The sequence below is a fragment of the Meriones unguiculatus genome, chromosome 5 (genome assembly GCF_030254825.1).
Source record: "Meriones unguiculatus strain TT.TT164.6M chromosome 5, Bangor_MerUng_6.1, whole genome shotgun sequence".
Lineage (NCBI taxonomy): Eukaryota > Metazoa > Chordata > Mammalia > Rodentia > Muridae > Meriones > Meriones unguiculatus.
The window spans coordinates 40,599,416-40,625,050 of record NC_083353.1 but is presented as its reverse complement, the minus strand read 5'-3'; the positions used below and the strand labels follow the sequence as shown (position 1 = coordinate 40,625,050).

The window sequence follows — 25,635 nt, the reverse complement described above, 5'->3', positions numbered from 1 at the left end:
TAGAGAGATGACTCAGCAATTAGGGGTATTGGCTAATACTCACATAGGTTCCGAGCACCTACATGGTGGCTCACGACCATCCCTAACTCCAGCTGCAGGTGCTCCAGCAACACCTTCTGATTTCCCAGGGCACTGGAAATGTACTGGAACTCCATATGTAAACTAGGCTGGCTTCAAATTCCCTAGTGCACAACTGCTCAAAATTTTGAAGAATTAAAAAAAAAAAAAAATGTGGCCAGGTGATAGTGGTAGCACATGCCTTTAATCTCAGCACTTGGGAGGCAGAGGCAGGTGGATCTTCAAGTTCGAGGCCAGCCAGGTCTACCAATTATGTTCTAGGACAGCTAAGGCTACACACAGAAGCCCTGTCATGGGGGTGGGATGGGGAATGAGTAAGTGTTGCTGATCACCCAAAATTGCCCACTTTTTTCAGTTGACTACAAGGTAAATTCTCCCAAAGGTTTCTAATAGTAAAATCATGACATTGATGGTACCATTTGGAAAAACTAGTGACACTGTATATTTTATTTGCTACCAGGATAAAGAGTATGATTGGAGCTCTCGGGCAGTGAGAGAGCATTTGCTCTGCCCAGGGCATCATTAACTTTCCAATACCGTTGGCTAAGAAGTCAGTGCTGCTTACTTCTTAGAAAATTACAGAAAAACAAGCTGCAGGTGAAGCCATGAGATGGCTAAAGAGCTGGACTTTTGTTGTTTCTTCTAAAACTCCAGTCAGAAATAAGTGCCCAGTTTGTAATGAAGACTGTACACAGCAATGCCAACAAGGCTATTATATAGGAGTTTCTTCTACAGAGCCCACATGGATGTGCTGAGCAGCTACATCTCAGCGAAGTGCAGTTCGTTAGCAGTGGCTGTATAAGTTCTACTAGGATTTACAGTGGTCAGGGGTTGGGATGTGCAAACTCTGCAAAATAATCTTGATTTGCCTCAAGGGAAAGTGATAGTGGTCAGAGGGGCCAGCTCCAAAGGCTGGTCCATGGGTGGCCTTGGATCCTGGTAGTCAGCTACATGTCCATTTCGGTGGTGACCATACTCAAACTTGATTCGAAGCTCACCAATCTTGGATTGCGGGAGGATATCTGGGATCCACTCAATGATAAAGGGTGTAGGCTCCTTTTGATCTGGAGAAGTGTTACCTACACAGGAAAAAAAGGGAGGCTAATTACTATGGGTCTACCTGACTTTAATAAGGATTATTCCTTTGTTTTTTTGGTTTGTTTTTGAGACAGGATCTTACGGGAGCCCAAGATGGCCACATATTTACTGGATAGTATATAATATCGCTAGGTCTGGGCTGGCAAGATGGTTCAATAAAAAGGCAGTTGGGGCACAAACCTGGCAACCTAAGTTCAATCCCCTGAACCTACATAAAGCCGGACAAAGAGAACCAACTCCACAAGTTGTTCTCTTAGCCCCATATATGTGCTGTGGCACACAGGTAACATCTCTTCCTTATGCATACGCATACATGCACACAGACAGACACACCATAATAAAGTTAAGAATAATTTGGGTTTTATTGGTGTTGAAGGCTAGACTGACTGATGGATATGAAAAAAAATGACTGCCCTTCGTCAGATAAAAATGGAGAGTTTAGCTGGACACTGACACAGTGACACACACACTCACATAAACACACACAAACACACGTCTTGAGGTGAACTAGAAGGTTCAAGTCCATTCTGTAGAAGGCAAACAAAAAAGGGAAGTCTTTCAAGAGAAAAAGTAAAAAGTTTTAAAAAATATAAATAGGGGCTGGAGAGCTGGTTCTGTGATTGAGAGTGTTTGCTGCTTTTGCATAAAACCTGTTTCCAAGCAGCTTCATTGGTGACTCTCAAAAACCTAAAACTCCAGCTCCAAGGGAACGCCTTTCTGTTGGCAACTGAGCACATAAACAAACAAACAAACAAACCTTTAAATATGTAAATATAAAAAAAAATAGAAACAGAAGAGAAAGACAAAAGACCTTAACAGTAATGCAAATAGGTATGCTTTTTCTCTCAACGTTCTGGCTCCATAAACTAATATATTTTATGGACTTCACTCTTATTTTATTCCAAACAACAGCCTTTTGTAGCCCCATCCCTTCACTGTGTCAGCTCTCACTTTGGCCAGGAAGGAACCACTCCCATGAGGAACCTTAGGCTTGTGATATGGGGCTGTGCCGTTGGGTATGGTCTGGCTCATTTGGCAGACACCATAGCTTCCATTTCAAGATAACAGAGCTGCTAAGACTTCACTTAAATGTCAGTCAAATAGGAAATGTTGAAAGTTCACCAGGAAGACACCCAAGACAACTAGAAGCATCTAGGTAGTAAATGACAGGGTGGAGGGCACCCCAACTGGGCTTTGTTCTCTGTTATCAACAGCTGCTCTCATTCACAAATGGTGGCTGTGTGGTAAGGCAGGAAGAAACCCTATTCTTCCAATTTGTGCCCAGGTGGAACTTGTACCAACCAGAGAAGCAGCCCTAATCTTTGCCCTTTTAAAAATCTCACACAACACCTGTGGCCTCCCATGTACCTTGATGACTGAAAAGGCATGATTAAAGCTGACTAACAATGACAGAATATTCAAGAAGATGCAATCTGCATGAGGAAAGCCATATAGATGAGGTAAAAACAAGAAGAGCCTGGAAACACATGCTTTCCCCACCTCCCCCACCTCCTTTTTTTCCCTTCTTTTTGGTGACTGGGTTTCTCTCTCTGTGGCTATTCTAGAACTATGTGGACCATGCTGGTCTCTCTGCCTCTAGAGTGCTGGGATTAAAAGTGTTCACCACTGTGCTCGGCTTATAACACATTGTTTACAAAGGAGGAGGCAGGCACTGTCAGAGTTACCAAATTCTAGTGCAGACACATTTTATTCTGTTCAGCTTTAAGAAACCAGACTGGATTTTGTGGCCCATGCCTGTAATCCCAACACTCTCTGGAGACAGAAGCAGATGGAACTCTTGTGAGATGGAGGCTAGCCTGGCCTACATAGTTCTAGGCCAACCAGGGTTACACAGTGAGCGCCTGTCACAGGCAACACTGCAAAAGAATCAAATAGAATGGGGCCAATATGGTGCCTTTGTGGCTGAGAGAACTTAGGGAGCCTGATGACCTGAGTTCAATCACTCAGGACCCACATGGTGGAAGAAGAGAAGCAACTCTTGCAAGCTGTTCTCAATCCATGTTTCATAGTGCTTTACCCCATGCCCAGACAAAATAAATGTAAAGAAAGTAACAAAACCAAAAAAACCCTCCATTGGGTTAAAAAAAAAAAAAAAGGAAACAGAACTAGAGAAATCAAAGCAAGAGAAATCAGTGCTGCTGTAACCATTAAAAATAATCCCCCCCCCAAGGGCCAGCAAGGTGGCTCAGGTTAATGGCACTTGCTAACAAGCTGGATGATCTGAGTTAAAGTCCTGGAACCCTTATGTTGGAAGGAGAGAACCAACTCCCAGTTTGCTCTCTGACCTCTCTACATGTTCACTGTGACACCCACACCCCTCCCCAAAAGAAGTAAATAAACATGTAGTACACAGATGGCTCCCACTCCCAGGCACACACACAAAAATCTAAAGATCCACTGCTGGCTTTATGACATCAAGCAGAATAACCACTAGAAAAGTAACTTTTATTCACCTGATGTAATTGTCCTCTTACTGCCTCTGTCTTCGACTAGGCTTAAGTCCTGGAACCTTCTAGCCTCCATAAAATCTAATTTAGGCCTAGGATGTTTTCAGCCTCTGAGACTTACTGCTGAATAAGCTCACCCTTTCTAAGTTCTGAACTCTGGCTGGCTTGTTCAACTCAGCTGTTCTGGCTTAAACTCCTTTCCAAGTTGACATTAAAACTGGCTTCTCTCAGCTTCTAACTGAATTGCTCTGCTTGGCTCATACTAACTTTGGCAATATGTTCTAATCTTCTGGCTCCTTCTCATTCTCTGGCTTGTTCTCTTTTCAACCTATCTCTGTAAAACTCTCCCAGTAAAACTGCCTCCTTCCCCTGAATCAATCTCTCTGTACTGCTCTCCTTTTCTTCTATGTTCTTGTGAGAGTTGCATATCTCTTCTTATCTCAAATCTTTTCTGTTTTGTCACTTTTCCTGCCCCTCACTTGGACACCATTTTCAAACATGGGTGCTTCCTTCTACAAACTACAGTGACAGCAGAGTCAGACTGAGAAGAGAAACCAGCAAGAAAGGGTCAAGTTCAAAGACATAAAATTAAATCTGCATGGTTCCACAACACAGTCCAAACCCTCACTATGCCAAAGACTGTGGTACTAGCTTAACAGTACACAGAATAATGGTGTTCCCTACCAGTAACAAAAACACAGGGGAGTATGTTTTGTTTTTTGAGACAGGGTCACTGTAACCTTGACTGTCCTGGAACTCACAGATTTGCCTGCCTCTGCCATCTGAATGCCAGGATTAAAAGCAAGTACCACCACACTGGACATCAACCAATAACCACATGGAAGAAAACAAAAGATGGCTGGCATAGTAATAACATATACAGGAATAAACTTGAGAGGATCAAACATTTACATGTGATAAAACATGTAGGCTGGCCAAGTGGCAGTGGTGGCTGCAGCAGTACAGACTTTAGTGCTCAGGAGGCAGAGGCAGGCAGATCTCTTGAGTTTGAGGCCAGCCTGAACTGAGTTCCAGGACAGCCAGGGCTACACAAAGAAACCCTGTATAAAACAAACAAACAAACAAACAACATGTAGGCTATAGATTGTTTTTGAAAAATTCAATATTATTGGGCAGAAGAGATGGTTCAGCAATTACAGTATATTCCTCTTGTAGAAGACTTGAATTCAGTTACTAACACACTAGGTGAATCACAACCGTCTCCAACTAAAAATGATCTGATGCCCTCTTCTGGCAACCATGAGCACCCACACACATTTAACATAAACACAAATACATACACATTTTTTTTTTTTTTTTTTTTTTTGCAGGGCCATCAGGATGACTTTCTATAAAGATGCTTTCTATATTAAGCTTTCTGTAAAGATGCTTTCTATATTAAGCCAGACGACTTGAGTTCAATGCCCAGAACCTACTGGAAAAAAAACCCGGACTCCTCTTACCTCCACATCCGTGCTGCAGCAGATATGTGAGCACATGCACACAAATACACACATAAATGTAAAGAAAAAAGTGAAATAGCATTGAGTATATACATGGAGAGTGGTATAAGATCAAGGAAAAAAGCAGCTAAGGTATGAGTCCATGTTTCAGAAACCTCTGATGTAAAGAAATTATCTAGACATACATGCCTTTAATCTGAGCACTGGGAGGCAGAGGCAGTCAAGCCTCTTTGAGTTCAAAGCCAGCCTGGTTTATGTTAGCTCTGAAACCCAGGACAAACAGCTGAGGCACCTATTTAACATATCAAAGTGGACCTGGCCACCAGGTTCTCCCAGCATCCCTCAGTTCCTATTTATTACAGGGTATGATTGACATATCTGCCCACCACCCTAAACTTGTCTAGCCCAGGGGCTGGGCTGATCTTCCTCTAGCTGCCCTTCCCTATATAATCCAGCCATTTTGTCTTTTCTTTATTGGCTCCCCCCCTTCTTCCTCACATGGGGCTCAGGGTCATGTCCACTCCGGATTCTCCCAGATGTCCCTGTCTCTGGCTATGCTCTCCCTCTTATCTATCACAAACCTGTACACCATACCTAAGAGCAGTCATGTCCTTCCTTTAAAAATTTTTTTTTCATTCAGTCTACATAGTTTCAGACCAGCCAGGGCTACACATTGGGGTGGGGATGGGAGAGAGGAGTTCTGAGAGCAATTACATGCAAATTGGCAAAATCAAGCAAGTGAGCCATATCTCTTGTCTGCTTTAAACTTATAATGAGCAAAAATGTCTAGTTAGATATAGTTCTAATGAAAGAACTTACAATTCAGTAGTTCTACTGTAACTCTCTTTTTGTGTGACAATTATATCTATTCTTTTTTTTTTAAACTTATTTATTTTTATTTTATGTGTGTTGGTGTTTTGCCCGAGTCTGATCTTGGAGTTACAGACAGTTGTGAGCTGCCCTTTGAGTGCTGGGAATTGAACCCGGGTCCTCTGGAAGAGCAGTCAGTGCTCCCAACCACTGAGCCATCTCTCCAGCCCTATATCTATTCTTGAATGAGGTAATTTTTCTTACATAGAAAACCTTTGCCTTAGAGGGTATAAAACCCAGGACAGAAAAAAAGTTGTTGGTTAATTGGAGTTTTCCTCCATCCATCATCCACCAAATATGTGTCTGTCTGTGTAATTGTGTATGTTTATATGTATGAATGTATGATTGTCTGTCTATATAAATATGTATATAAGTACAAGTTTGCAAATATCTCTGCATATGCGTGATGTGCATGTATGATGGGTCCCCCTTGAATGTGTACATAGCTGCATATCTACTTGTTTGCCTGTATGTATATAGGAATTGATATTATGGAATGTGTGGAAATGCATGATTTTCCTTCTCTCTCTCTCTGGTCCATAAAGAATTAACGAGCCTCTGAGCCAAAGCAGTAAAAAAGCCACAAGTTTTTGCTAGTGTAAGCAAGTAAATTGTAAACCCTCAGAAAAAGTCTAAGGATTTTTCCAGCCAATTCTGTTTACATCTCCTTGATCTTTCCCCTAGCTTATGAAAGCTGGCCTTTGACAAAGAAGGGAGAGGGGGACGTGTTACATGAATATAACTGATGCTGCTATGAGGAGGGTGGGCTGAAAGGGGGTTTTACTGCTTTTTTCATGATCTTTCTATGGTGCACACACATTCAAATGCTCCTTAGAAAGCACCAACTCAAAGGAGACAAATGCCTTTCCTTTTCTCAGGTTTTTACAAAATGAGTGCATGTGCTTTGATTAAGTCTGAGATCCAGAGCAGCTCAGAGGTTAAGAGGTCCTGAGTTCAATTCCCAGCAACCACATGGTGGCTCGTAACCATCTATAATGAGATCTGGTGCCCTCTATGTGCAGGCACACAGGCAGGCAGAATATTGAAGAGAAGAAAGAAAAGAAAGAAAGAAAGAAAGAGAAAGAACGAAAGAAAGAAAGAAAGAAAGAAAGAAAGAAAGAAAGAAAGAAAGAAAAGGAAGGAAGGAAGGGAAGGAAGGAAAGGAAGGAAGGAAGAGAGAGAAAGAAAGAAAGAAGGAAAGAAGGAAAGGAAGGAAGAAGGAATGAAGGAAAGAAGAAAGAAAGAGAGAAAGAAAGAGAATGAAAGAGAAAAAGAGAAAGAGAAAGAGAAAGAGAGAGAGAGAGAGAAATCCAGAGCCTCAGACAGCCCCAAGGACAGATGACCCTCCAAAATAAGATGCTTCTGGAAGTCACTTACCAACTTTGAGGAAGGTTTTCAGCTCCAAAGGTCTCAACACAGGTTGCTTCTCTATGCGGCCATAGGTTTCAGCAATGCTCTCTACTTCCACTTTAGGGCATTTAAACAGCTCGTAAGTCCCATCACGGTTCTGGATAAAGCTACGTGTGATTTCCAGGGGCATCTGGACACAGAGACAGTAAGTAAGGAAGACATGGAAATTTTGACATACTTGCATGTTGGGTGTCAGTAGGTCTCTTATGATTCTTTTCATCTTTTTTGTTTGTTTGTTTGTTTGTTTTTTAAGGCATGGTTTCTCTGTGTAGCTCTGGCTGTCCTGGACTCAATTTGTAGACTAGGTTGATCTCAAACTCATAAATCCATCTGCCTCTGCCTCCCAGGTGCTGGGATTAAGGTGTGTGCCACCACACCTGGCCTCTTTTCATTTGTTAAAAGTGTCAATTTTATTGTTTATGTATATGTATGTGAATAAAAATGAGGACATGACTGCTCCAAGGTATGCTTGAGGAGTAGGGGTTTTTGTTCTTTTTAAGAAATAGTTCTTTTAAAATTTTATTTGTTTATTTTTAATTTTATGTACATTGGTGTTCTGCCTGCATGTATATCTGCGAGAGTGTCAGATTCCCTGAAATTGGTATCACAGACAGTTGTGAGCTGCCACACAGGTGCTGGAAACTGAACCCGGATCCTCTGGAAGAACAGCCAGTGCTCTTAAACACTGAGCCATCGCTCCAGCCGAAGAGCAGGATTTTATTGTAGATATGAAGGAGAGAACAGCCAGAGGCATCTGGAAGGGACTGAATCCAGGCCATGAGAGGAGGCAGTGGGGAATGAGAGAGGAAGACAAAAGGAATGTGGGGAAGAGGACCAAGAGAATACGTGGGGACCAATAGAACCTAGAGCAGAACAAGAGTGTGCTTGCTTGATTTATAATGGTTGAGTTATACAGGAAAGAGAAGCTGGGAGAAGGGCAGCCCAGCCCCTGAGCTGGAGAATTTAGGGTAGTGGACTATGTAAGAAGTGCTGGGAGGAGCCACAGATACCGAGACTTGTCCCAGGCTTCTTTGGGACCTTACAATGTATGTGTATACAAAGAAGAAGCCAGAGGAAAAGTTTCAGATGCCCTGGAGATGAAAGTACAGTTACATGGCAGTTGTGGGCTGCCATGTGGGTGCTGAGAGCTGAACCTGGGTCATCTGGAGGCATAACCAGTGCTTTTAACCTCTGAGCCATCTCTCCAGCCCATGACATTCTTTTTATCTTGAGTGCAGGCAAATCAATAAACATTCTATTGTACATTCTTTTAAAAATATTTCTTATAGCTAAGCAAGGAGGAGGACCCTGGTAAGATGATCAATCCTCACTCAGAAAGACAAATGGGATGGACATTGGAAGAAGGAGAAAACAGGAAACAGGACAGGAGCCTACCACAGAGGGCCTCCGAAAGACTCTACCTAGCAGTGTATCAAAGCAGATGCTGAGACTCATAACCAAACTTTGGGCAGAGTGCAGGGAATCCTATGAAAGAAAGGGGAGATAGTAAGACCTGGAGAGGACAGGAGCTCCATAAGGAGAGCAACTGAACCAAAATATCTGGGCACAGGGGTCTTTTCTGAGACTGATACTCCAACCAAGGACCATTCATGGAGATAACCTAGAACCCCTACTCAGATGTAGCCCATGGCAGCTCAGTATCCATGTAAGGGGAAGAGGGACTGTTTCTGACATGAACTCAGTGGCTGGCTCCCCGAAGGGGGAGCAGCCTTGCCAGGCCACAGAGGAGGATAATGCAGCCAGTCCTGATTAGACCTGATAAGCTAGGGTCAGATGGAAGGGGAGGAGGATCATCCCTATCAGTGGACTTGGAGAGGGGCATGAGAGATGAAGGAGGGAGGGTGGGATTGGGAGGGGATGAGGGGCTACAGCTGGGATACTAAGTGAATAAACTGTAATTAATACAAAAAAATAAAAATTTAATTAAAATATTTATTTTGTATTTCATGTATGTATGTATACATGTGTGTGTTGTATATGTGAATATGTATATACATACATGTGTATATATGCACACAGAGAGAGACCAGAAGAGGATGAAGAGCGCTATTCTATCACTCTCAATCTCAAGACAGGGTCTCTCATTGAATCTGTCTTCTAGCTCACACTTAAGCTGTGCAGTTAGCAAAACCTTACTTCTAAACACAGTGATGCTTTGTCCTTAATCTAATCTTTTGGTGATTGTTTTTTGAGACACTATCACTATGTAGCCCTCGAACTCCAGATTTCTACCTTTGCCTTCCAAGTACTGGTTGTAAGTAAGCCCAGCCAAATTAACTTTCATGCATCAGAGTCACACTATGTTGAATTTTCTGAAATATTCTACTTCCGTAGTAAGAGAAAAATCTGTCAAAATTTCAGATCTACTTCAAAAAACTATTTTTTGAATATGCATAGTATAGGGCCTATGAGACCACTGAGTCAATAAAGGCATCTGGTAAGGCTGACAACCTCAATTCAACCCCCAGACCCCACAGAATACGAGGAGGGAACTTACTCCTACATACTGTCTTCTAAGCTCTACATGTATATACACATTAAATAAATAAACAAGTAAATGTACTAATGTATTCCGTGTGTTCCTGGTGAAAGAGAATAATAAGTATAGGTCATCAAAACACAGTCTGGGGAGGAGAGCTTAATTTCACTGGACCTAGTGACTTCACAAATAGAATGTTATTAATACCTGTTCTAGCACCAATCTCTGAAGTCGAGGATCTTCATAAATATCAGCATATCATGAATTCACAAGGAAAATCCTGTTTTGTTTTTGTTGTTGGTGGTAGTGGGTACCAGTGTTTCATGTGCTAGTCTAGAAATTGCCATGCAGACCAGTCTAGACTCTGACTGGGATTTAAAAAGTGCACCACCATGCTTGGCCCCAAATCCTGCTTTCTGACCCCAAAGGCAGAAAACAGCATCCTTCAACTTCAGACAATTTTTTTGTGGTTGTTTTGTTTTTTCATACAGGATCTCACATAGCTGAGGTTGGCCTCTAATTTGATATGCCACTGAGGATGGCTTTGAACTTTTAATTCTCCTGCTGGGATTGAAAGTGTGTAGTACTACATCCCATTTCATATATTGCTGGGACTATACTCAAAGGTTGTCAAACCTTTATCTGATGAGTTTTCTCACTGGCTCTTTAAGACACCGTCTAAAGCATGCATACTTACAGACTATGTGTAAATAATCCCTTAGCATGAACACAGGAACTTTGAGAGCTGGGGAGACAGCTCTGTGAGTAAAGTGCTTGGTGTCAAGCAGGAGGACCTTAACTTCAGTTCTGTCCCCAGAAAGCCAGGTGTGTTGGAGACACAGAGCCATGTGCCCTGGAGTTCACAGGCCAGCCAGCCTAACCTACTTGGTGAACTCCAGGCCAAATAAAGTCAATGACTTAAAAACAAGATGGGGCAGGTCAGAGCTGTGGCTCTCTTGGCTCGCTGGCCAGCTAGTCTGACTAAATTGGTTGAACTTCAGGCCAATGAAAGACCATGTCTCTTGCCAGGTGGTGGTGGTGGTTCAAGCATTTAATCTCAGGACTTGAAAGGTAGAGGCAAGTGGACCTCCTTAGGTTCAGGACAGCCTGGTGTACAGAGCAAGTTCCAGGACAGCCAGGGCTACACAGAGAAACCGTCTCCTGTCTTGAAAACAAACAAAACAAAGCCCTAAACAATAACAACAAAAGACCATGTCTCAAAAAATAAGGTGGAGTGTGACCGAAAAAGATACCTAATGTGAACCTCTAGTCTTCACATCCACATGGACAAGTGTGCATGTGTACCTACACACACACACACACACACACACACACACACACACACACACACGGTTCCTGATGCATAAACTCTTACCTCTGGGGTGTCTAAGATTTGTTTAACTTGCAGAATATTAGTGATATGCCAAGTGTACTTGGAAAAGGTTCCCAGTGGCAAGGCATCTTTCCGGACAAAAGCTGTGGAGAAAAAGGAAGGGACAAAAGCAAAAAGAGCATAAGCAAGTTGAAAATTAGACACAACACAGGACTGAAAACAGCTGTAACATTTAGTTTAGAGCCATTAACATGACACTCTGCACTGGGATAACAGGAAAGAGGTCCTAAGGGCAAGACCCCACACATCAAAGCCTCCATCTTGTGAAAGTGCAAATTCATTAGAAAGAATAGTCTAAATTGAGGATGCCATGGAAAGGGTTCCTGGCTCAGAAACAACTGCCTTGGGAGTGTTTTCCCAGAGTTAGCACACAACAGCCACTGCAACTGGGTTGAAGGAGGCCAGGTCCATCCTGAGCAGCACTGTCTAGACATTGGTTTGGCAGGTATTAAAGATGCAAGATGGAGGGAGTCAGGTAGTCTTGTGCCATGGTTCTGGAGAGCACTGAAGTAGGCAAAATGTGTCATGGCTGTTGTTCTGAACTTTTGGTTTCTTTAAAAACAAACACAGAATGTGTTACCATTTTATTCCCAGATGTGGGAATATGGGACTGCTTCAGACTATCTGCAGCAGCTGACTTTGATTTGCTTTGTGCTCCAGCAGAGGCATGTTTTTGCCAGCTGCAGATAGTTTCTGTGACTGTGTGATATTTGGAATTCTGGGAACTTTTCAGAGGGTATATAAATGTGAGGGCACCAAGAGGCAGAATTGGTGGTTGTTGGTCGGGGGGGGTGTCTGGTTGTGGTTTGTTAGTAGTCGTGCTCAAAGAAGAAAGGAAAGAAATTAGATTTAAGGATCGCCCTGTCTCTCTCCCCTTTATCCTTCTTTCTTTCCTATCTAGTGATAGGGGTGAAACTCGGGGGATAAAGGTGAGGAAAATAAGCACCCACAAAGTAGCAAAGTTCAGCTACACTGAGGTGTAAAGGAAAGCCTAAGCTGCAGTGGAGAACCTAGGATGGTGAAGACAGCAGTATCACGGAACATTTCTGGAGAAAACTGCAGAGACGGAGTAGAGCTGGCTCAAGAGAGGCTATGTGTCTTCAGGCAACAGAGCCTGTCTAGAGTCCCAGACAGAATAAAAATGAGAGATCGAGCTGAGCACCAGCATTCATTTCTCTCTGCTTCCTGTGGATGCATGGGATCAGCTGCCTCCTTCTGCTGCCATGAATTCCTCATCATAATGAGCCAAAACAAACCCTTTCTCTCCTAAGTTGCATTCTTGGGGTACTTTGTCACAGCAACTTGAAAAGTAATTAATACAAAGTTTTTAGGTTTTTAGTCGCTGCTCTTTTCCTACAAAAACTTTACTTTTTTGTTGTTTTTGTTTTGTTATTTTGCTTTTTTGAGACTGTTTCTCTGTGTAACAGCCCTGGCTGTTCTGGAACTCACTTTGTAGACCAGGCTGGACTCAGAGATTCACCTGCTTCTTGCCTCCTGAGTGCTGGGATTAAAGGCATGAGCCACCATGCCCTTCAAACCTTCTGAAGAGCTTCTGTTCTAATATTATGGTAGAGGTTCTTTCTAATAGTATTTACTAAGGAATATATTCTTTATTTCCTGGAACTTGCTCTCTACACCAGGCTGGTCTTGAACTCAGGAGATCTACCTGCCTCTGCCTTCTGAGTGTTGTGATGAAAGGTTGTGTGTCACCATGCCAGGGTGGAATTATATTCTTTTTGCTGTTGTTGTTTTCTGAGACAGGGTTTCTCTGTGTATCCCTGGATGTCCTGAAATTTACTCTGAGGATCAGGCTAGCCTCAAACTTACCCTGTTTGAGGGCAAACAGATCTCCCCTCCTGTTTCTGCCTCTCAAGCGCTGGGACTAAAGGCATGCACCACCACCGCTCAGCTGGAACTATATTCTTAATGTACTACTGGAAATGTTTCCTTCAGACCAAAGTTTCTGGAATGCTCCCCTCTGGATTTCTGTCAGTTTGATACAAATGCCCTCAAAGATGCTAGTGAGCAGTCATGTCTTGATCAGTTAGGGCTCTGCTGAGATAGTGGAATCCCAGTTCATTGCATGTCAATGACATATCTATTGATATCCTTTCAGGTTTTGGCCTCTGGGACTTCAGATGTTTTTGTCAAAAGTGTACCACAACTAGAAGTATCATTTACCAGGTTTACATCTCTTAAATGTTTCCATTCACCCTTACTAGAAGAAGAATCTGCCTTTGGAGGGATGGGCACTGTTCTGAAAGCTAATTAACTACTTTCATGTTCCAATAACTTGCCTGGATCTGCTAACCCTGAAAGTCCCACATCGATTTTTCTCTAAGGTCACAATTGCTACTACTCTCCCCAGGGAGACTCCGCACCTGTGGTGGAGTTGGGGAGCCGCTTTTTTGCACTTCCTATGGATATTCTCTGTTGCAAGGCATCAAAAAAGGACTGAGGAATGTGGAACACCAGGGGCTCTGGTTTGCCTGCAGAAAAAAGAAGGGTGTCATTTAAATAAACTTGGTTGTTTTCTTGATGTACAAGGAGAGGAAAAAGGAATGAATGGGGCAGTACCTGATGTGGGTGGGCTGGGGAGACAGATCAGTGTGCTGATCTGCTGCCAAGCTTGATAACCTGAGTTCAATTCATGAAACCCACATGGTGGAAATGGAGAATCAACTCTTACAAGTTGTCTTCTGACTGCCACACAGTCATGACATGCATGTACTCTCTCCCAGCCAAATAAGATATAACAGTAACAATAACAATAACCTGAAGTTTCTTTATTTAAAGAATAAAGGCTGATGGGCCTTCACAAGCTAAGGACTGCACCAGCCTTGTCCTTCATCCCTTGCTCATACTCACCTATCCTCTACCAAGGATGATTTTCAGATCCCCAGTTGTGGAACTATCAGAGTAGACTTCTCTCCTTAAGGGGGATATGAAATGAGAACACTTAAGCAGAGCTGAGGTGCCACTGGTTGGCCAGTCTACCTGATTGGCTCCTGCCCTCTATGCCCAGGCACTTGGCAGCTGCACTCATGTCTAAGAAAGCAGGAGACTGCTCTCATCTGCATCGTCAGTATCATGAATGCTGACAATCACAGGGTTAGGCTGCTACAGGTCCAGTAAGCATCAATCTAACTATGACTCCAGGGCACATAAAATGTAAGAAAACATCCTAATCTCTTAAAGTAATTTGGATGAAGAAAAAGTGAATAGAGTCACATGAGCTCAAGAGTTTTACTTAATCGTAGAAGAAAACATCTAGAGCTCCATGGAAAAGTGCAGAGCTGTGGCCGATCTGAATTCACCTAAGAGAAATACAGTTTTTAGGCATAGCTCAGGTTGGGTTTGAATTTAAATCATTATGTAGACCAGGCTGACCTCAAACCTGTAGGGATTCCTCCTTCCTCTGTCCCATGAATGCTACAATCACAGGTATACCACCATGCCTGCCCCTGAGAGAAAGACTGTTAACTGGCTTGAAACAAAATTAGTTCGAGTTAAGAGCATTTGTCGCTCTTGCAGAGGACCCAGGTTTGGTTCCCAGCACCCACCATTCAAAAATCCAGTTTCATGGGGTCTGACTACCTTTTTGGACCCTCACAAATACCAGGCATTCACATAGTGTGCTTACATACATGTGGGCAAAATACACATTCAAATAAAATAAATTTATTTTTCTAAAATGTTAAGAGAAACATATTAAAACGAGTTGTTAGGCAAGGTGGACACTGTGTAATTCCAGCATTTTTAGAAGCTACGGCAGGACTGTGACTCCCCTGGCTACACAGTTCTCAAAAACAAAACAAAACAAAACAAAAAAAACAAAAACATAACAAAAAAGGTCTGGAGAAATGGCTCAACATTTGCTGCTGGTCCAGAGGACCTGGGCTTGGTTCCCAGCATCTACATCACCTGCAACTCCAGATCTAGAGAGCCTAAAACTGTCTTTTGGCCTCTGTGGACAATTGTACTACTATGGCACCTACACATAGTCACACACATACACATAAGGAAAACAAAATAACAAATAACAGAAACCCCAAACAAGTAAATAAAAATGAGCTGCGTGGTCAGTAGGTAGAGGCACTTGGGAGGTAGAGGCCAGCCTGGTCTACAGAGAGAGTTCCAGGATAGGGCTACACAGAGAAAACTCTGTCTCAAAAAAAAACAAAAACAGAACACACACACACACACACACACACACACACACACACACGCACAAAGAAACTTTAAAAAAAAGAATTAGAATAGAAGGACTTCTACTTTGTACTCACTTTTTTATTATTATTGTTTTTTGTTTGTTTGTTTTGTTTTTTTGAGACAGTCACAATACGTGGCTTTCCCTAGCTTGGAACTCACAGAGATCCACCTGCCTCAGTCTCCCAAGAGTTACTAATTCCTGTTTTGTTTTTTGAGACAGAGTTTCTCTGTATCCTTGGATGTCCTGGAACTCAGAGTTCTCTGTGAGATCTGCATGCCTGTCTCAGGAGTGCTGGGATTGGAGGTGTGGGCCACCACCACCTGGTTGTTACTGGTATTTTTTGAGGGAGAATCTCAGGTAGTTTGGCTAGCCTCCAACTCACTGTCAGTGAGGCCTCCTGATGAGATAACAGGTGTTTTTACTTGCTAAGACATCTTATTGTCCCCTCCACAACTGGATTTTTGAGACAGGGTCTCTCATCAAGACCCTAAGACTGTCAGTTAGGCTAGTGTGGCTGGCCACCCTTTTAGCACTGGGATTACAATTTCATATCACCTAACCCAGTTTGAAATTTTTTTTAGGTAGGTTCTGGGGATCATATAGTCAAAATGTGTCAAAAAGCATGGAGCTCTTCATCACCTGAGAAATCTAGGAAACCTATGTTAGGAACTCTCCTGGGAAAAAACACCAATGGAAGCAGATCAAGGAAGAAAGAGTGTGTTTGGGCTCATAGTTTTAAGGGTATAAGTTCATAGCAAGGAAGCCATGGCAGCAAGAGAGGTTCTAGCACTGGACAGCAGGAGTGTGAGGGGGCTGGTCCTACCACAACCAAAGTCAGAAAGCAGATAGATGCTGGTACAGCACTTCTTGTTTTCATCCCCAAGCATGGGATGGTGTCACCCACTCAGCTGAATCTCATCACCTTCCTCAGACACACTCGGCGGCGAGTTTCTGGGTGAATCCAAATCTAGTCAAACTGAAAAGGAGATAAACTGCCGCACCACCCACTTCAAATGCGCACAGGGTAAGCAGGCGAGTACTAATGGTCACCTCTGCTCTGACTTCACTGCGGTTCCAGGAGGCTTTAGCGTCACACTCTGATCCCGCCCGCATGCCCAAGCCTTCCTCAGCATATGCATCTGATACAACTATGTTAATCTCACAGTTTCAGCTTTCTCTGAGCCTTCCTCTCCTACTTTGATTTACAATACATTTAAAACTTTGGCATCGGCCACACCAGACACAAACATAAAGACAAAGACCCAAGCAGACTATAGTTTTTATCTGCTGTTTTTTTTCCTTCTATCTCTAAATTCACTTTGTTGGTCCTGAACTCCAATTATGCAATTATGATTAAATTAATTATTTAATAATGATTCTTTAGTTCTTTCAATTTTGATGTCTTTCTTCTTTTCTTCTTCTTCTTCCTTCCTCTTCCTTTTTTTTTTTTTTGAGACAGGGTTTCCTCTGTGTAGTCTTGGTTGTCCTGGACTCACTTTGTATACCAGGCTGGCCTTGAACTCACAGAGATCCATCCGCCTGTATCTGCCTCCCCAGTGCTGGAATTACTGGCTTGTTTGTTGTTTCTCTATGACACTTACTTGTTTATGGGAGAGGGGACATGTGCCACCGTGTACATGTAGACTTCAGAGGACAACTTGTGGGAACTGGTTGAGAAAACCAGTTGAGAAAACCAGTGAGAAAACCAGTGGGAACTGGTTGAGAAAACTTCCACCTCAGGAGTCCCGGGTTTCAAACTCAGGTTGTCAGGCTTGGCAGCAAGTGCCTTTACCATTAAGCCATTTGTCTAGCTTTTTTTTTTTTTTTTTTTCTTAGTACTGGGGATCCCCAGAGACTTGAGTATGCAAGACACACACTCTAACATTAAGCTATACCTCTACCCCACTCTTTAAAATAACAAAACAAGGTCTCTCTGTAACTCAGGCTAGTCTCACACTCAGGGCAGGCCTCCAGCCTTAGTACTGCCGCACACAGCTTGATTTTTACTTCCTTGTTGGCTCAGTGCTCTTGGAACTCAAGTTCACTTATTTTTCCTACAAATCAGAGTAGAACTACTGCCCACACTTTGATGTTTCTTACTCCCACCAGTACTTACCATCAAACTGATAGTGCATGGTTTGATGGATACGCTCTGTGACACTGGCCAGCCAATCTTGAAAGGACAAGGTCACTTGTGCCTCATCTAACAGCTGACCACAGACTAGGAAAAAAAAAAAAACTTTTTTCATTTACTTTTCTTTCAAAATAAATAATTAACTGATATTTGAAACAGTCAAGTAGTTTATACAGAAAAAAAAAACATAAAAATTAAACACAGGGCTAGGGAGATGGCTCAGAGGTTAAGAGCACTGGATGTTTTTCCAAAGGTCCTGAGTTCAATTCCCAGCAACCACATGGTGGCTCACAACCATCTGTAATGAGGTGCAAGCAGAATACTGTATAAATAATAAAGTAAAATAAAAAAAAAAAAAAAGGACTGTTTCTGACATGAACTCAATGGCTGACCAACACCCCTTAGGCAGGGAAACAGCCTTGCCAAGCCACAGAGGAAGACATTGCAGCTAGTCCTGATGAGACCTGATAAGCTAGAGTCAGATGGAAGGGGAGGAGGACCTCCCCTATCAGTGGACTTGGAGAAGGGCAAGAGGAGGTGAGGGAGGGAGGGGGCTACAGCTGGGCTACAAATCGAATAAAATGTAAGTAATGTAAAAAATAAAAATTTAATTAAAAAATTAAATACAGAGAAAAGAAACTAAGTGAATAGGTTTAAGAACTTTTTCTTTTTAATTGACATATAACTGTATATTTTATGATGTCCAGTGTGATAACAGACCTTTTTAATGTTCATTTTTATTTATGTGTATGTATGGGTGTCCATCCATCCATCCATCCATACTATGTGCATGCAGTGCCCTGTGAGGCCACCAAGGCCACTGAATCCCCTGAAGCTGGAGCTACAGGTGCTTTTAAGACACCCAGTGAGAATTCTGGGAACTGAACATGAGCCCTCTACAAGAGGACCAAGTGCTCTTAACTGCTGAGCTATCTCTCCAACTCCACAACAAACTTAAAAAATGGTACACCCCTATCATCCTAGCATGTGGGAGGTAGAGGCAGGAGAATGGTAAATTTCAAGCACACCTGGACTACATAGCAAGTTTGAGGCCAGCCTGGGTTACAAGGAGATTCTGTCTCAAAAATAAAAATAAATTCATTTACAAAAATGAATGAAAGCCTTCAAGACCAAATAAGTTTAAGATTATTAACCACAAACTGGAAGGATGACTTGGTAGTTGAGAACACTTGCTGGTCTTCCAGAGCACTGTAATTTGGATTCCAGCACCCATATCAGGAGGCTCACAACCACCTGTAATTTTAGTTCCAAGGAATTCTACACCCTCTTCTAGAAATTACTCCCATTTCTGAGTATGTATATACATAACACAGATTCTTTCAGTAATGAAGCGATTTGTTTCCTATTAAGACTAATTCAGATGCCAGGAGTGATGATGTATGCTTATGTCAGCATTTGGGAAGTAGAGGCAGGAGGGGCAGGAGTTCAGGGCCATCTATGGCTAGACAGTGGGTTTTGAGAAAAATAGGTTGAACAGCCAGGTGTGATGGTATATGCCTTTAATCCTAGCACTGAGGAGACTGAGTTCAAGGACAACCAAGGGCTACAAAAAACAAAGGAAACCAAACCAGGGTTTAGAGAGATGGTTCAGAGGTTACAAACACTGGCTGCTCTTGAAGGCCTGGGTTTGATTCTGAGCACCACATGGCAGCTTACAATTGTCCAATTTATAGCTCCAGTTCCAAGGGGATCTAATGCTCCTTCTGGCCTCTGTAGGGATGAGGCATGCATATGCTACACAGACATACACACAGGCAAAACTCCTGTTCATATTAAATAAAAATAGTAATTTAAAAAAAGGAGGTAACAGCCGGGTGGTGGTGGCACAACCCTTTAAACCCAGCACTCAGGAGGCAGAGGCAGGCGGATATCTGAGTTCCAGGCTAGCCTGGTCTACAGAGCGAGTTCCAGTATAGCCAGGGCTACACAGAGAAACCCTGTCTTAAAAAACCAAAAATTTAAAAAGGGAGATAATTCATTATAAGTTGCTATGGTATCTATCTTCACACTTAACTATAAATGTTTGTATTCTGAAATGGAAAAGAAATGAAGACTTATTATTAAATAAAAGGGAAATGGTAAAATTGAGGCCCTGGAGTAAAAAAACTGAGAAATACAGTAACAAGGGATGGAAGTTAAGGGGACAGGAACAAAGAGCTGGGAGTACATGGGGCTCAGTGTCACTGCACGTGCCTAGCATGCTTGAGACTCTGGTTCAATTATTTGGATCACAAAAACAAAAAAGATATAACTTAGGGCTTTAAACATTTTGTTTTCAGTAATTTTTAAGTTTTTTCTTTAAATGAGTATATACAACTTCTTGATGTAATTGTATATTCTTATACACTTGTAGGAAATACAAAGCTTACCTGGGTGTGATGATGCATACCTATAACCCAAACACTCAGGCTAAGGCAGTAGGCTCTGCAGTTTGAAGCATACTGGAATATATCATGAGACCCAATCTCAAAAAATAAAACTTGTATGAACTGGGTATGAACTTGTATACCCACCGCCCAGATTCCCCAGAGTAAAACTTTAAAGCACCTTTCTACTCTCCCCTATCGAGCACTGGTCCATTCTGTCTTTAAATTATAGACTTATTATTATTTTGTGTTGGTTCATTAAGGTAATGGTCTTACACGTAGCCCTGCCTGGCCTGGCTCATCAGCTTACTGATAAGCTGATCAAGTGGCTTTCAACTGTGGTTATACTTCTGCCTCTGTTTCCTGAGTACTGAGACTGCAGGCGCACACCACCATATAAGCAGCATATCTTATTAGTTTTCAAATTTATTTTATGAGCTGGAATGATGGCTCAGCAGTTAGGAGCACTGGCTGCTCTTCTTAAAGGAGCTGGGTTCAGTTCCCGGCACCTATACAGCAGCTCATAGCTGTCTGTAACCTCAGTCTCAGGGGACCCAATAGCCTCTTTTGGCCTTTGAGGGCACTGAATACATGTGGTGCACAGACATACATGCAGGCAAAACAACAGGTGTATACAGACAGACAAACAAAATAATCAATTCAGATGTTTATTTTGTTTTATTTTTTACATGTATGGATGTTTTGCCCCCATGTAAAGGCAGCATATGTCTGCTCAGTGCTCTTGGAGGCCAGAGAGAGGGTGCTGAAGTCCCTAGAGCTGGAGTTACTTGCAGAGTTGAACACTAGCTCAAAACCAGCCAGGTATACATACTTAGTGACAGTGTGAGCTGCTTGAAGTAGGTGCTAGAAATTGAATCAAGGTCCTCTAAAAGAGCAGAAAGTGCTATAAACCACTGAGCCATCTCTTTACCCTTATATTTGTTTTATTTTTGTGTGTATGTGTTTTTTCAAGGTCAGAAGACATAGGAAATCCCTTGGGGCTGGAGTTACAGGTATTTGTGACCTGCCAAAGAGAGTCCTAGGATCCAAACTCATGTTAGAGTAGCAAATACTTTCTTTAACAGCTGGGCCATCTGTCTAAACTAGCAGAATTTTGAGCATGATTTGAACCTGAGGGACAGCAGAGACCTCAGCTACAGTGACTCCACCAGCTGCTGTTGTTTATGTTAGTAACACAGCAAGGAAAACACGCAGCATTTGATTACCTCTGCATGGTTTCCCACCCCTGAAGCCCCTTCTAGGAAGGGAAACTTACCTTGCCTTTTCAATGAGGAAGCAACCACAGGCTTTTTCAGGCCACTCTTCCTTAGACTGCTGCTTACTGCATCTTGCGGCATCAGTGTGCTGTCCACCTGTGCACCTGTGTCACAAGTAGGTTACAACACTTAAGACATGCCTAGGGAATGGGGTGCTCTTCAGCTGATGGAGTATATGCCTACCATGCACTGAGCACCTGTGCCCCAAAACTGAGGGTAGAAGTGGCACAAGCCTGTAATCCCAGCAATCAGGAAGTGGAAGCAGGGGAATACATCCAAAGTCATCCTCCACTGCAAGCTAAATCTCAGGCAGGCCTGGGCTTTCTGAGATTTTGTCTCAAGACAAAAACAAAACAAAACAAGATGGAGCTGGAGAGATAGCTCACAGGTTAAGAGCACTGGCTGTTCTTCTAGAGGTCCTGAGTTCAATTCCCAGTAACCACATGGTGGCTCACAACCATCTATAATGAGATCTGGTACCCTCTTCTGGCCTGCAGGCACACAGGCAGGCAGGATTCTATATAAATAATAAATAAATATATCTTTAAAAACAAAACATAACATCATGTCTACAGCCAGGTATGTAATCCGAGCAAATGGAAGGTAAAGGCAGGAGGATCAGGATTTAAAGGTCATTTTACCCACGTATAAGAAAAAATAACTTTGTTACATTTTAATTTATTTTTAAAGATTTATTTTTATCTTATGTTCATTAGTGTTTCTGCCTTTATGTGTGTCTGTGGGAGGGTGCCAGATCCCCTGGAACTAGAGTTATAGGCAGTTGTGGGCTACCATGTGGGTGCTGGGAACTGAACCTGGGTCCTGTGGAAAAACATCCAGTGCTCTTAACTGCTGAGTCAACTCGCCAGCTCCTGACATTTTTATTTATTTTATATATGGTAAGTGGGTGTGCCAGAGAGCACACATAGAAGTCAATGGGTAAAGGCTTCTGCTATCCAGCCTGGACAAAAAAATAATCTTAGAAGAAGTCTGCGAGACTGGGACTAGAGCAATGGCTTCACTGCTAAGACCACTGGCTGCTTGTGCAGAGGAGCCAAGTTCAATTTTCCAGCACCCACATGGGGGCTCACACCTCCTATAACTCCAGTTCTGGGGGATTCCATACTCTCTTACCTCTTCAGGTACTAGGTACATATATGGTGCACAAATATGTATGAAATACATACATGCAAGTCCATACATACAGGTAAGACACATAAAATAATTTTAAAAGTAATTTTTAATTCTATAAAATTATAAAAACTGATTTGATGGTAATTTTTAAAGTATCTGAAACATAAACAGTCTGCTAATATCCAATACAACTTTATAGTTTCTAGAGGAACCGGTATTAACCTTTAACCACAGAATTTTAACTTCTGCTGTTTATGAGAGATTGGGACTGAAAACAGAAGTGAAAAGAAGGATCTAACCCTGTTTTTACCTCTGTGTAACCAACATGCTTTCTGGTAAGTTCTCGTCCATCTTCTTCTCTATGAATATTTTACAATATTTATTTATTGGAATTTTTGCTTTTGATTTTCAGACATGGTAGCCTGAGATGGCCTCAATCTTGCTGTATAGCTAAGGATGACCTTGAATCTTGATCCTCCAGTCTCCACCTCCAAGTGTTGGGTTTACTTGCATATATCACTACAGCCAGTTTATTTACTGTTTGGTGTATGTATGAGGTGGTGGTGGGGTGAGCACAATTGTGTGGGAGAATGTGGTAGCCAGAACAGTATTTTGGGGAGCTTACTGTATTGCTTCCCCGAGACAGGGTCTCTCACTGTACCTGAAGCTCTACGTTTTGGCTGGGTTAACTTGTCAGCAGACTACCAGGATCCACCGGTGTCCACCTCCCAATGCCTTACAGGCACCACAGACATGCCCAGTTTTTATCTAGGTGCCAGGAATTCAAACTAATGTGTTTATACAGCCAGACCTATTACCTGATGAGCCACCTTGTTGACCCCTACTCCAAAAATCCTTGTACATGACCACCTGACCCACTTTTAGAAGGATGCTTCTATAAGCATCCTTCAAATGCTTATAGAAGGAGCATTTGAGAACTACAAATTAATATTTGTATGTGTGTATGTGTGTGTGTGTGTGTGTGTGTGTGTGTGTATGTGTGTGTTTGAAACTTAGAGGACAATTTTATGGAGTCAGTTCTCTCCTTCCAACCTGTAAGTGGGTTCTGGTGATTGAACTCAAGTCATCAGACTTACAAAGCAAGTGCCTTTACTGGCTAAGCCATCTCCCTTGCTCACTGAGAGGTACTTTTCAAAGTGTGTATGACAATCTATATTAGCCATGCTTCAGAGCCCAGATTCTACCTGCTTATCATTAAAACAAAACAAAAACTTTACTAATTTGGTGCCAAAAGTATTATGTTCTAATTTTGAATTTTTAAAATGTTGATAACAACACTGTTTGTTACTGAGTTCACAGCTAGGTCTACTTGTATGAATTAGGTAATATTTTAATTTTGTTTTGAGTCTAGCTATCTTGATTCTTCCCTCCGAGGGTATTTTAAAATTTTCACTCCAATGCATGTGAGTAATTGACAGCATTTCCTTCTTCTTCTTTTTTTTTTTTTTAGTGTTACATGCAGGTAGAATACTGTATAAATAAATAATAAATAAACCTTAAAAAAAAACCCTCAAACAAACTCTATTCCTAAATTAGAGAGGGAAGGCACTAACCATTATTATAAGTTGTTTGGTGCTGGGGATGTTGTACATGCTGTTGTACATGCTAAGCATGTACTCTGCCAATGAACTACATCCCCAATACACAATAGGTTTTCTTTTGTTTGAGACAGGGTTTCTCTGTGTAGTCCTGGCTCTCCTGGAACTCATTCTGTAGACCAGGCAGACCTCCAGTTCACAGAGATCTGCCTGTCACTGCCTCACAAGTGTTGGGATTAAAGGCATGTGCCACTACTACCCAGCTTTATTTTGTTTTTGATACATGGATTTATTATGTAGCCCTGGCTGGCTTAGAATTTTTTAGGTAGACAAGGCTAGCCTCAAACTTGCCTCTGTTTCTGGGGTGTACCAACCTTGGTCCACCAACCTTGGACTTATTTAAAAAAAAAATAATAAAATAAAATTATATATATATAAAAAATTCAAGAAGGGTCCTTTCTCAGGCTGGAGAGATGGCTCAGAGGTTAAGAGCACTACCTGCTCTTCCAAAGGTCCTTTGCTCAATTTCCAGTAACCACATGGTGGCTCGTAATCATCTATGAGATCTGGTACCCTCTTCTGGCCTGCAGGCACAAATGCAGGCAGAACGCAGTATACATAGTAAATAATCTTAATAAAAATAAAAGTCCTTTCTCACAATTCCTCAAACTCAGCAAAAGACAAAAGACAATCTCTAAACACCAAAGAAATAAGTGAAACTGTCTCACCAGACATTTCATCCTTCTTCCTCTTCCGTGGCTTAGAAGCAGCAGACTCACAAGCTGAGACAGATGATTCTGAGTGGCAGCCTAACTGAGGCACAATTATCTCTTTAAGACCTTAAAAAAGAAAGGTTTCTGAATTACCACTACTATTGAAGAGTAAGAATGGGCCCCTAACTAAAGGAAAAGATCTATAAAAATCTGATTCCAGAAAAAAAAAACAAAAGATAGATTAGTTGCTTGATTTAAATAAGGTACTTGAAAGAACTGGGAGTTCAAACATTTTGCTCTATTTAGAAATAGGGAAGTGGCTTTCGAGCTTGCCTAGAATGCATGTAAGGCTCTGGGTTCTACCTCTAGCATCTACACACACACAAAACAAACAAACAAACAAACAAACAAACAAAAAAAAACCCCACATACCCAAGTTAAAAAACAATAGTGTTGGAGTAATGGGATCAGTGGTTCAAAGCACTTGCTGCTCTGACAGAAGAAAACTGAATTCAGTCCCCAGCATCTACACTGGGTGACTCGTGACTACTTGTTCTTCAGCTCCTATAGGAAGTACCTCATGCCTCTGGCCCTTACCTGATACCCACACACAGATACACACTTCTTCCAAAACCCATGTAAAAATTCAGACATGAAAGTGGAGAGATGATTTGGCATTTTAGAGCACTTGTTGCTCTGCAGAGGAACCAAGTTTGGTTCCTAGCACCTACATGCTAGCTCAAAACCACTTATAACTAGCTCAAGAGGATCCAATGCCTTCTTCTGGTCTCCATGGGCAGCAGGCACACATTCGGTGTTCATACATTCACATGGGCACTACTCATACACATAAAATAAAAACAAATTTTTAAGAAAAAAGTCAGATGGAACTAGGGAGATGGCTTAGTGGTTAACAGCACTGTCTGTTCTTTCGAAGG

At 42.1% G+C, this 25,635-nt stretch overlaps 1 protein-coding gene across 15 annotated transcripts in view; it reads right to left on the bottom strand.

Moving 5' to 3' along the window:
* Positions 1–496: 496 nt before the first annotated feature.
* C5H2orf42 (chromosome 5 C2orf42 homolog) overlaps positions 497–25,635 on the bottom strand; it is a 35,844-nt gene continuing 10,705 nt past the window's right edge. For 13 of the 15 annotated variants that reach the window (XM_060383668.1, XM_060383673.1, XM_060383674.1 and 10 more), the window contains 7 exons: positions 24,713–24,823; positions 21,291–21,395; positions 17,610–17,714; positions 13,662–13,769; positions 11,263–11,363; positions 7,355–7,517; positions 497–1,157 (listed from right to left, as the gene is read on the bottom strand). In XM_060383668.1, coding sequence (XP_060239651.1) covers positions 949–1,157; positions 7,355–7,517; positions 11,263–11,363; positions 13,662–13,769; positions 17,610–17,714; positions 21,291–21,395; positions 24,713–24,823 — 902 coding nt within the window. In that variant the 3' untranslated portion in view covers positions 497–948. The remainder of the gene's footprint in view (positions 1,158–7,354; positions 7,518–11,262; positions 11,364–13,661; positions 13,770–17,609; positions 17,715–21,290; positions 21,396–24,712; positions 24,824–25,635) is intronic. The other 2 variants (XM_021634572.2, XM_060383676.1) reach the window with 2 other exon arrangements.